Below are 13,283 nucleotides of genomic sequence, written 5' to 3'. Positions count from 1 at the left end.
AGATTCTCCCGTTTCTTCCAGTACCAGACCTACACCGTCTGTTTTGTACTGAGCTTCGCTACATCTAGGTTCCGGTGTGGTTTTAATCACTGGAGGGGGTGGTGTGGTAAGCCTCCTCGGGGTCCTGAAAATTATGAAGGGTCCTGGCCCCCGACAGAAACTCCTGTCTGCAACCCTTAACGCCCTTTTTGCTCTATCCCCTTTCTGTGTTGTGTCTTCCTTTGTACAATTGATGATGATCCAGCCGATCTTTCTAAAACGCCGACTATATCCACCCCAATCAATATATCTCTGGTACGAGTCACTACCCCAATCAATATTTACATGGGTGTGGTCCCAGTGGACCATAATTTTACCTCGACCGTCGCTCCCCGATGGTCGCTCCATAAATGGACCCGCAAATTGATTAATAATTTTTCCCTCTGGGATTACCGACAATGTCACCTCTAGAACTGTGTTACATGAAAACCGTACTCCCGCTCCCTCCGGTATACCCAAAGTCTTTCCCGCGCACGCTAACCCATCCACTCCCGTATAATACAAATTTAAATCCTCTCTTTTCCCTTTGTTGGTTCGGACGGTCTTATTCTGCAGAGCAAAGCTGTCCCTGGTCTCGGGATATCCCTCCGTCGTCGACACTGCTTCAGGCACGTTCGTTCGTCATGACGGCTCCGAGGCAGGTTCAACCGCAGTTCTGATGATGGTCAATCCGATAGCAACAAAATGCATTATCCCCTTCATTCTAGGCTGGACCTGTAATAAACAAGCGTAATTTCTGCTCTTATGATAGTACCTAAAAGAAACTGTGCATAAGTCCAGTCTCTCCATATACTGAGCCAGACCGTCCGAATCCTGTTCCCAATTTGTTTCAGATTCTAACCGTCCGTTTCTTCGAACCCACTTATTCCCCCTCTGTTTTATTTTTCTTTTGTTTTTTTCCTGGATTCGCCTCTGCATGCGAATGGACAATATCAAATTTGTTTTCAGTCACCTCTTCTTGGACCTGTTCTTGATCTCCCTGACCTTCAGAATTCAGAACATCGTTAGCATCGAGCAGCACATGCCAACGATGATTATCTTGTTTTTCTCCTACCAACTTTAGCTGATTAATGTGGTACCAGCCACTCTTATCTGGTGCCGTTAATATCCTGTATACAGATGGGCTAGCTTTGTCTATTATCTCATAGGGACCGGCAAACTTTGGACTCAGGAATGAGGTGGGCTGTTGTATTCTAATCATTACTCTCTGTCCAGGGCTCAACTCTACGTATATCCCACAGCCAATTCTCCTTTCCCCATCCTGTACTGATGAAGAGCCATCCACAAAAATTTTAAAATAGGGTTCTTCCTTTCCTGTTTCCTTTGTCTTTCTGCTTTCAGGCCCCGTCCTACCCCCTCCTTTTTGTTTTGATACAAATGGGCCCTTGGGGTCATTTGCTATCATCAATTGACACTCATGTTTTTCTCCCTGATAAACTAAGTTGTCTGCTAACATAGTAGTGGTTTTTACCCCCTTTCCGGTTATGTTTCTCCCTTGCAGCAACAATGTCCATCTAGCGATTCTATTTTGGCTAACTGAACCATTCTTGATCCTTTCGTCTAACAGTAGCTGTGGGGTGTGTTCTGTTAATATTGTAAGTGGGTTTAGTCCCACTATATAGGTAAAATGCTGCACTGCCCAAAAGACAGCTAGCAAGTGTCTTTCGCATACCGTATACCCCTGCTCTACTGGTGAGAGCATACGTGAGGCGTACGCTACTGGTCGTAATTTCCCGTGTGTCTCCTGTAATAGAACTGCCGAGAGGGGTGGTGTCTGTGGTAGCCACCTCCAATGCAAACGGTTCAGTTGAATTTGGGGTTTTTAGAGCAGGCGCGGCAGCTAGTGCTTGCTTTAGATCAGTCATGGCCTGGGTGTGTTCTGTTTTCCACTCACAAGCCACATTCTTTTTTAATAATTCCATCAGCGGGGCTGCCTTTGTGGCGAATCCATCAATATGGTCCCTGCAATATCCCACCAACCCTAAGAAGGACCTTAACCCTTTTACATCCCGCGGAACAGGGAGTCTGCCAACCGTCTCTACCCTTCGTTTGTCAATGTCCCTTAGTCCCGGCGTCAGAATCGTTCCCAAGTAAGTAACTTTTTGTTTCATGATCTGTGCTTTTTTAGGGTTAATCTTTAATCCCAAGTCATGTAACAACTGCAGTAATTCACTTAGCAGTTGATAATGTTCCCTCTTGGTTTCAGTTTGTAGGAGTAAATCGTCTACATACTGCATTAGACATTCAGGCCTCGAGAATCCTTTTAACCCTTCCCTCAGCCGTTGGTGAAATATGGACGGGGAATTGTGAAACCCCTGCGGCAGGGCGGTCCATGTATATTGCTGTCCTTGGAAAGTAAACGCGAATTTATATTGACATTCTTTCTCCAGTGGAATAGACCAAAAACCATTACTTATGTCCAAAACCGTAAACCACTGCGCATCCTCATTTTGTCGAACTACTGTCTCTGGGCTAGTTGCTACTGTAGGGGCTGTTAACGGGGTGACTTTATTTAATTCTCTGTAGTCTATCGTTAGTCGCCAGCTACCGTCTGGTTTCCTCACTGGCCAAATAGGTGCGTTATTAGTAGAAGCTATTGGTCTTAATATCCCTTGCTGCAGCAGACTCTGTATCACCTTCTCTATCTCTTCTTCTGCTTGCTTTGGGAAACCATGCTGCTTTTGTGGTTTGGGGTCTGGACCTTGTATACACACACTCCGGGTCATTTTCCCACAATCATGATTAGGTCGGGCAAATACTATTGAGTTTTGTGCAATAATCTGTTGTACTTCACGATCGTTACTCATTTCTCCTGGTTCTATCCACATTTCCCCGATCGTGCATATCCTATCCTGATATTCCCCCACCGGGACGAGAGTGTGATTTATACTGCCCATGCCCAAAGGCATTTGCCAAATCATACAATTAACAGGGTCGAAGCAGAATCCCGCTTTGGCCATATAGTCACTCCCTAATATATAGAATCATAGAATCATAGAAGTTACAACATGGAAACAGGCCCTTCGGCCCAACATGTCCATGTCGCCCAGTTTATACCACGAAGCTAGTCCCAATTGCCTGCACTTGGCCCATATCCCTCTATACCCATCTTACCCATGTAACTGTCCAAATGCTTTTTAAAAGACAAAATTGTACCCGCCTCTACTACTGCCTCTGGCAGCTCGTTCCAGACACTCACCACCCTTTGAGTGAAAAAATTGCCCCTCTGGACCCTTTTGTATCTCTCCCCTCTCACCTTAAATCTATGCCCCCTCGTTATAGACTCCCCTACCTTTGGGAAAAGATTTTGACTATCGACCTTATCTATGCCCCTCATTATTTTATAGACTTCTATAAGATCACCCCTTAACCTCCTACTCTCCAGGGAAAAAAGTCCCAGTCTGTCTAACCTCTCCCTGTAAGTCAAACCATCAAGTCCCGGTAGCATCCTAGTAAATCTTTTCTGCACTCTTTCTAGTTTAATAATATCCTTTCTATAATAGGGTGACCAGAACTGTACACAGTACTCCAAGTGTGGCCTTACCAATGCCCTGTACAACTTCAACAAGACATCCCAACTCCTGCATTCAATGTTCTGACCAATGAAACCAAGCATGCCGAATGCCTTCTTCACCACCCTATCCACCTGTGACTCCACTTTCAAGGAGCTATGAATCTGTACTCCTAGATCTCTTTGTTCTATAACTCTCCCCAACGCCCTACCATTAACGGAGTAGGTCCTGGCCCGATTCGATCTACCAAAATGCATCACCTCACATTTATCTAAATTAAACTCCATCTGCCATTCATCGGCCCACTGGCCCAATTGATCAAGATCCCGTTGCAATCCTAGATAACCTTCTTCACTGTCCACAATGCCACCAATCTTGGTGTCATCTGCAAACTTACTAACCATGCCTCCTAAATTCTCATCCAAATCATTAATATAAATAACAAATAACAGCGGACCCAGCACCGATCCCTGAGGCACACTGCTGGACACAGGCATCCAGTTTGAAAAACAACCCTCTACAACCACCCTCTGTCTTCTGTCGTCAAGCCAATCTTGTATCCAATTGGCTACCTCACCTTGGATCCCATGAGATTTAACCTTATGTAACAACCTACCATGCGGTACCTTGTCAAATGCTTTGCTGAAGTCCATGTAGACCACGTCTACTGCACAGCCCTCATCTATCTTCTTGGTTACCCCTTCAAAAAACTCAATCAAATTCGTGAGACATGATTTTCCTCTCACAAAACCATGCTGACTGTTCCTAATTAGTCCCTGCCTCTCCAAATGCCTGTAGATCCTGTCCCTCAGAATACCCTCGAACAACTTACCCACTACAGATGTCAGGCTCACTGGTCTGTAGTTCCCAGGCTTTTCCCTGCCGCCCTTCTTAAACAAAGGCACAACATTTGCTACCCTCCAATCTTCAGGCACCTCACCTGTAGCGGTGGATGATTCAAATATCTCTGCTAGGGGACCCGCAATTTCCTCCCTAACCTCCCATAACGTCCTGGGATACATTTAATCAGGTCCCGGAGATTTATCTACCTTGATGCGCGTTAAGACTTCCAGCACCTCCCTCTCTGTAATATGTACACTCCTCAAGACATCACTATTTATTTCCCCAAGTTCCCTAACATCCATGCCTTTCTCAACCGTAAATACCGATGTGAAATATTCATTCAGGATCTCACCCATTTCTTGTGGTTCCGCACATAGATGACCTTGTTGATCCTTAAGAGGCCCTACTCTCTCCCCAGTTACCCTTTTGCCCTTTATGTATTTGTAGAAGCTCTTTGGATTCACCTTTGCCTGATCTGCCAAAGCAATCTCATATACCCTTTTTGCCCTCCTGATTTCTCTCTTAACTCTACTCCGGCAATCTCTATACTCTTCAAGGGATCCACTTGATCCCAGCTGCCTATGCATGTCATATGCCTTCTTCTTCTTTTTGATTAGTGCCTCAATCTCCCGAGTCATCCAAGGTTCCCTACTTCTACCAGCCTTGCCCTTCACTTTATAAGGAATGTGCTTACCCTGAACCCTGGTTAACACACTTTTGAAAGCCTCCCACTTACCAGACGTCCCTTTGCCTGCCAACAGACTCTCCCAATCAACTTCTGAAAGTTCCTGTCTAATACCATCAAAATTGGCCTTTCCCCAATTTAGAATTTTAACTTTTGGGCCAGACCTATCCTTCTCCATAGCTATCTTAAAACTAATGGAATTATGATCACTTGTCCCAAAGTGATCCCTCACTAACACTTCTGTCACCTGCCCTTCCTTATTTCCCAAGAGGAGGTCAAGTTTTGCCCCCTCTCTAGTCGGGCCATCCACATACTGAATGAGAAATTCCTCCTGAATACACTCAACAAATTTCTCTCCATCCAAGCCCCTAATGCTATGGCTGTCCCAGTCAATGTTGGGAAAGTTAAAGTCCCCTACTATTACCACCCTATTTTTCTTGCAGCTGTCTGTAATCTCCTTACATATTTGCTCCTCAATTTCCCGTTGACTATTTGGGGGTCTGTCGTACAATCCTATCAAAGTGATCTCTCCCTTCTTATTTTTCAGTTCTACCCATATAGACTCAGTGGGCGAACCCTCGGATATATCCCCCCTCACTACTGCCGTGATGTTCTCCCTAATCAAGAACGCAACTCCCCCTCCTCTCTTACCTCCTGCTCTATCTTTCCTATAGCATCTGTACCCTGGAACATTGAGCTGCCAGTCCTGCCCCTCCCTTATCCATGTTTCAGTAATAGCTATAACATCCCAGTCCCATGTACCCATCCATGCCCTGAGTTCATCTGCCTTGCCCATCAGACTTCTTGCATTGAAATAAATGCAGTTTAATCTAGACTTCCCTTGGTCTTTGCCCTGCTTTCTCAGACCATCTGTCCGGTCATGTTCTGTACACTCTCCCTTACTTCCTTTTGTTTCTGTCACCATTTTATTTCCTACTGACTTCCTGCATCGGTTCCCATCCCCCTGCCACATTAGTTTAAACCCTCCCCAACAGCACTGGCAAACACTCCCCCTAGGACATTGGTTCCAGTCCTGCCCAGATGCAGACCGTCCAATTTGTACTGGTCCCACCTCCCCCAGAACCGGTTCCAATGGCCCAGGAATTTGAATCCCTCCCTCTTGCACCATCTCTCAAGCCACGTATTCATCTTAGCTATCCTGTCATTCCGACTCTGACTTGCCCGTGGCACTGGTAGCAATCCTGAGATTACTACCTTTGAGGTCCTACTCTTTAGTTTAACTCCTAACTCCCTAAATTCAGCTTGTAGGACCTCATCCTGTTTTTTACCTATATCGTTGGTGCCTATATGCACCACGACAACTGGCTGTTCACCCTCCCCCTCCAGAATGTTCTTGTTCTCTGGGTAATTTAATAACGACCACTGAATGCTCTATCACTATGTCTCCCACACCGACTTCCAACGGTACACTCACATATCCCACTTGTGAATGCCCTGTGAATCCACTGAGAATAATTTCGTTTTGAATTTTCCAATCTGTCATTGATCTGAGTGGTGTTAACGGTGGTTCGGGATCCCCCTGTGTCCCAAAGGAATGTAAGAGGGCAGCCTCCAACCCTACCATTCACTAGGGGTCTCCCCATGTCATCCAACTGCGCATCACACACCCATAATGGAGAGGCCTGAGACCGTCATTGCAGTTCGGGGTACAACCCGGAACTCGGTGATATTTCTATCGTATCACACTGAGGACTTGGTCTATTCGGCCCTTCCACGAGTAGGCTCTGATTTCTTCCCCGATCTTCATTCTCTCGTCTCGGGTTCGGGAAGTCCCTTGCGAAGTGTCCCTGTTGGCCACAGTTATAGCATTTGGACACCTCGCCTTGAGTTCTCCCCGTTCCTGAGAAGTTTCCTCTTCCTCTGCCTCTACCTCTTCCTACTGTCTGATAAGCTGGAGGGGGGGTTCCCCCTGAGTAGGCCCCCTCCCTTCATTTCTCCAGGTTATCATCTGATCTTTAACAGGCATTGTTGTGTCCCCGGATGCCTTGGATCGTTTTGGTATTTCCCTTTCCCATACTCTAACCATCTTCCTAATTATCCAGGGTTCCGTATGTGTCTCATCAGCAGGATCAAACTGATCTAGTGCCTTCCTTGACTCCTCAGTGCCATGCGACACTAGTGTTCTCAGTCATCGGTTCCTAACCTCCCGCTGTAAATTATTCCTATCTAAGTCTGTACCGTAGACCCCCTGAAACACCGCCCAAATGCGGGCAGAAAATACAGTGGGGTGTTCACCTTTCCTTTGATAGCATTTCATCAGTGCCTCCACTGGATCCCCTCTGTTATCGCCCATGACAGATAATACCTGGTCCTTTAAGGCCTCATTTGTGCCTCTACCAAGTTTTTGTTCCTCCGGTAGGGCGGAGTGTATATGTGGGTGTAGGCACATTAGGATTAATTTCCTTTCCTCAGCATCGTCTAAGCCGTGTATCGCTCTTTGTTGCTTGACCGCTAGGAACAACTCCCTAGGATCTTCCCCAGGCGCACACGTTCCAATATCTTTCGCAATAACCCTCAGTTCTTGTACCCCAAGTGGGGTGGAATATGTCATATCCTGACCATCTTCCCCCATCTGTGCTCTAGTGGTTACAAGGGGGACCATTGGGGCAGGCGGTTTTTTCGGCTCTGGAGCATATGCTGGCGGTGGGTCCCCTAGTGGAGGTTCCCTATCACCGTTGCTGTATCTGTCCGCCTTGTCTGCTAAATCATCCCAATCTACATCCCCAAGACCACTTTCTTCACCTCTTCCGGGTGCGAAAGCACACAATATGCCCCTCTGTGCGGCTAGCTGATCTTGCAGCCTCCCTATCAGTTTCTGACACGTTGTGTGATCGCCAGTACTACTCCTCTTCTCCTGAGCTGACCTGTGAATCACATTCATAGCAGTTTTTAAATCACTACATTGTTGTTTCCATCTCTCCACCTCAGCTTTAGCTGCTTGGGCTTCTCCCTCTCTTATTCTTTTCATTAGTCACTTTTTCGCACTGTAACTGATATTGATTCATGTGCATCAAATCTGCACTTCTCTGTCCCTGTAGATCAGTTACCTTCTCACTAAGGCGGGCTATCTCCTCACGGAGTTTTTTATTCTCTTCCCCTAATTTGTCTTGGATTTTCTGAGTCTCTTCTCTCTCCTAGCCTGCTGTCGGCATTCTATCCATTCCTCAAGTAAACGTCCGATCGCTACGGACTTCTGTATCTTTTTAAATTTCCTATCTGACATCTTTGTTTGCGCAATTTTCCAAAGGACCTCCCCAACAGGCGTTCCCTTGTCTCCAATGTGACCCGCATACTCCCCGTATTGCGGCCACTTCTCTATTACATATTTTTGAAGGAGTCCCTTCCAATCAAAACAGTCCAAGTCCCCAGGGCTTGGTGATTTCCCTTTATTCATCATCTTATGTTCTTAACTATGAATTAACCCAAACTCGTGTTCTCTGTATACTTTGCCAAATTCGGTTCGCCTCGAGGCTCCCACTGACGCAACGGAGAGATTTATCCTCGAGCCCACCCAGGGACGCCAAAGATGTTGACCGGAAGTCACCGGTTAACGGTTTTGGCTTAGTACACAGGAAGAATCAATTCTCTCTTAATTCTCAATTCGCTTTATTAACGTTATTAGATCATGTACATACCGCTTATACATCTAGTTAGATATAGGCATGCAGTTTACAGCAGGTTATACAGTTTTATACTCAAACTAGGATTTAAATGCACACCCACTAGGTTTCTCTGACTAATACTCCCTGAGTGGTCACAGAATAGAAAGGATATTCTATTACCCGGAAAGGAGAGATAATGCTGGCCAGGCGATTCGCGCTCTCACTCTCGACGTCGTCTTTACGTCCCTGACGTAGGGTCCCTACTTCCACGATGGTTAGTCTCCGGAGTATCCCTCACAAACAAACTCTCACTCTCTGGCACCAAGCCTGCAATTCTTCAGTTTTATTCCCAAGCCTGTCTTTTCGAATGATGCTGTCTTCTCCGGCTGGCTCAAAGTTGCTGGAGTGGTCAGTGTCATCCCCTGATTGGCTCTGTTCCAAGGGGCTAGGTAGCATCACCTTTTCTAAATAAGGCCTGGTGTCTCATCAAAGCTCCTTTGTCCCTCTAAGAAGCGGAATGAATTCAAACCGGTTCTGGCCAGTTCAGACCAGTGACTGAACTCCAGGTCACCTCAGTTCAAAAGTCAGTGTCTTTGTTAGCAATTCGAATTAAGCTCCGTAGTTTTCTGCGGACACCTGGCCAACAAAACCAAGCAAAGCAAATGTACTGTGTTAGCAGTTGAATAGGAAGCTGCTTTAACAGCTGAGCGCCTGTTACATCAAATGCCCATATAAAATGGCTGTTGATTAACAAGTCAGTGTAATATTTTCAGTTATTGAGTGCTTAGGAAGAGCAGATGAAATGGCAAGGGAAAAGAATGGCACAGAGCCCCTGAAGGGAAGGTTGCACATCAATAGAATTAGAAGTGTGCCAACTATCGAAGGCAAAGAGGGTGTCCTTGGGTAAGTTTAATTACATGCCAAAGAGATGGAAGTACAGGTTTTGCATTTACAAATTTTGATCTAATATTGTATACATTTCATATAATTCGGAAAAATTCAAGCACACACTATTTCAGGAAACTCATTCTTTTATTTTTGAATGCTCTTATAATTTTGTTTCACTTTGCCCTCTCTTCACCACCCACAACGTACACCAACAATGATGGCTATAGCAGGAGATGACTTCCTTTCAGGCCTGCATCACTCCTGCTCTGAAGCACTTACTAGGTGTACGTGTAGCCCACTGAAGAGACTCCTGCGGTTTTTCTTCGTTTTTTTTCTGCCTTTGAGGAAGCATCTGGCCTCTGCTTAGTGTTTACCATGTCAACACTGTTGAGATCAGGACTTTGGTAGTTTGAGGATTAAACTTCTTCTGTCCCACCACTTAGGGCACTGGCTCGTCAGTACTCAAATGTACTTGCCATCAGTCAGTCATTATAAATTTTCAAATGCAGTTTATTAAAACTGATTTTGAATTTTAAGTATTAGACTAACTTCTGCCTAACAACGCAAAACAAATTGTGGTTGGCATTCATAACCTCAAGGTTTGCTTCTTTCTCAGAATTACTATTGTTCAAAAGAATTAGTCAATAAATGTCTACATCATAAGACATTAGCCTAAGTTTTGAATGCCCAGCAGTGGGAACCCTCGCCCACTGATAGCATATGTTGGACAATGTGCCTGGGATTTTTGGATAGTGATCACCATAGTTCAAATTACTTACTGATTTGCACAATTACCTATTTACTCTTCCAACCTTTTTTTGATCAGTAATGTAGTATTTGACACAAGCTTACTTGGTTTTACTCAGGTGAAATGAATACAGCAGGTGAATTTTTTACAACATAATTATCATTACTCTTTTTCAAGAAAAACATTTAAAATCTATTACCTTTTGTTAGTATGTTATTCTTTGGAACTCTTGTCAGAAAGATGTCATCCTTGGCTCAGTGGTAGCACCCTGATTCTTGAATCAGAAGGTCATGGGTTCAAGTCCCACTCCAGAGACTTGAGCACATCATCTAGGCTGACACTCCACTGCAGGGAGTGGTGCACTGTTGGAGGTGGTGTCTTTAGAATGAGATATTGAGCCAAGGTCTGTCTGCCCCCTCGGGTGGATGTAAATAATCCCATGGCAGTGTTCAAAGTAGAGTAAGAGTTCTCCTAGTGTCCTAGCAAACATTTGTCCCTCAACCAACATCACTAAAACAGATTATGCGGTCATTTATCTCATTGTAGTTTGTAGGACCTTGCGGTGCACATTGGCTGCCGTATTTCTCTACATTACAACAGGGACTATGCCTCAAAAGTATTTAATTGGCTGCAAAACACTTTGGGATGTCCTGAGGTCAAGAAATGTGGCATATAAATGCAAGCTCTTTCCTTGGAGAGCTGCACTTTTTTAAAATGCCTAATGGAGGTAGTTGTAGAATGGGTTCAGAGAAAGGAACCTTTCACCTGCAGAGTTGTTCCATGTGACGCCTGTGGCCAAATGCAAAGGGCCACTCCCTGAAACATCATCTTATAAAAAAATTGTTACCTAGGACCATCTATTGTTACCATTTGCATGTTGAGCTAACTTGTGTATAGTTGTTAAAACTTGTATATAGTTGGTCCAAATATTTGATGGAGGTTCCCTATATTGGAATAGCAACTACACTTCAAATGTATTCTATTGGCTGTGAAGTGCTTTGAGGGGTCCTGAGGATGTGGAAGGCACAACATAAATTCAAGTTCTCTTTTTCATTTTCAAGCTGTTAACACTGTTTATGAATAGACTTCCTTTTATTCAGATGTGACATGGTCAGTGTGTTTCAGTAAACAAATGGTCCCAGTTATGAGGAAATATTGAATTTTTTTTTCGTAATTTGGGTGAATTATATGCTCAGCAAAGTAAGTGGATGTCAATACTAGTGAAAGCCAAAACTTACTTAATTTTATTTTCAGCTAGTTATTAGCATTAAACATTCTCAGCTCAAATATAGTATAGCCTGGTATGAAGTAAAGTTTCCGGTACTTGACCCAATAACGTACTTCCGAGTTTCGGGACAAAAGTATACCCCTGCTGCACTGGTGAGTTTTTTCATTTTACTATACTGGCTGTACTATGGTCTTCCATTGCTAATTAAATATCAATTTGTATTAAATTATAGGCAGTTTTGTGCTGTGAGCCTGCATGCAGTGATTCAGTTGAGTCTTGACTGATTTCAGTTTGGGACCCTGATGAAATGAGCTTTCATCACATCAGTCTGGGCTGGATTGCAATCCAGATCCCAGATTATAAAACCTTCTGCAACCCAGTTCTCTACTTTTCTGTGTTGGGCAGTGTGTAATATTAAAAGTTTCTACTTTCTGTTGACAGGTTTGAAATGTGTAATATTTCAGAATAGTTTTTCGTTCAACTATGACAACACAAACTTTTTTTATGGTGCTCTCTGAGAATCTTTACAAGATGAGGAGGAGGGCACTTGGCAGGAGCTGAGAAGAAGCGGAGGTGGTTGAGAAGGACTGAAAGCTCAGTCAGATATGGGTTTTTTTTTTAAGAGAGAGAGGCAGCAAAGTGAAGCAAGGGGAGAGTGGTCCAAAGAACAGGGGCATAGTGCTTATAAAGTGGCTGCCAACGGTAGAGTGGAGGAAGTAAGGAATGAGCAGTAATCAGGCTCATGGGAGTGAAGGGTGCATACGAGTGCATTTGGTTTCTGGTGAACGCTCAGATAATTTTAGATGAGATCATGGTGGGGGTACTTGAAGATTAGGATAAGGATTTTGAAGTCAGTGCTTGAGACGGGACAGGATGGGCGATCAGAGTTTGGCAAAGAGACAGGTGATAGGAGAATGGGACTGCAAGACAGGACTCTGACTGCAACATCTGAATTAATTGTAGATTATGAAGGGTGGATAAGGCCACATTGATGAGAGCGCTAGAAAATTGTATTCTGGGAGTGGTGAAAATGTGGATTAGGGTGTTGGTGGCAGAGAGGGAGAGATACAGGGATGCAGACAGGCATTTTTTACAGAGGTGAAAAGCAAAGTTTTGGTTACTGACCAAGTTTGGAGTAGGAAGAATAGGTCTGGACTGAGGTATTACACCCTGATGATACTTTGAAAATGAGTATTCATTACTGTTTGAAAGCAAAAAGCACTTGTTCTACTAATTTTCAATTCAGTTTTAATATTTTTGTTTTTGGAAAATCTGATGCTAATATTTGTCTTTAGCCCTCATGTTGCAATGAGCGCTATTTATAATTCTAATAGTTTTAAGTTTAGCTTTAACTTTTTAATGTTGGAAAATGTTCTCATGCTAACGTTTCTTTGTTTAGCCCTCAGATGATGATACAATTAGCCTACATTCTCAGGTATCTGAAATAGCCAAGGACTTACCTCTGAAATCAGACAATCATTTAGTTGGGAATAAATTCAACTCACACAAAAGTAAGAACATTACATATATGTTTTTGAAGTAATATTTGAATTTTATTTTTAAATGTAATTTTAGCTGTTAAAATTGTTTTTGAACAATATTTGAGTACCATTGTGGAATGTTTTTATTTCTCAGCAGTTTTCTTCCCTCTTCTTTCTCCTTCCCTGAAAGTGCTGACTCCATGCTGAGGTAACTTTCAGTGGGCACTGGGCACCTT

General features: G+C 44.0%; 1 protein-coding gene across 1 annotated transcript in view; it reads left to right on the top strand.

Annotated features, from left to right (window-relative positions):
• Window positions 1–13,283, top strand: part of lrch2 (leucine-rich repeats and calponin homology (CH) domain containing 2) — a 144,893-nt gene that overhangs the window by 78,837 nt on the left and 52,773 nt on the right. Inside the window, exon 8 of the mRNA XM_067996862.1 lies at window positions 12,966–13,077. Within this exon, the coding sequence (XP_067852963.1) occupies window positions 12,966–13,077 (112 nt within the window). The remainder of the gene's footprint in view (window positions 1–12,965; window positions 13,078–13,283) is intronic.

This window comes from Heptranchias perlo, chromosome 15 (genome assembly GCF_035084215.1).
Source record: "Heptranchias perlo isolate sHepPer1 chromosome 15, sHepPer1.hap1, whole genome shotgun sequence".
NCBI lineage: Eukaryota > Metazoa > Chordata > Chondrichthyes > Hexanchiformes > Hexanchidae > Heptranchias > Heptranchias perlo.
This window is presented reverse-complemented; position numbering and strand designations above follow the sequence as displayed.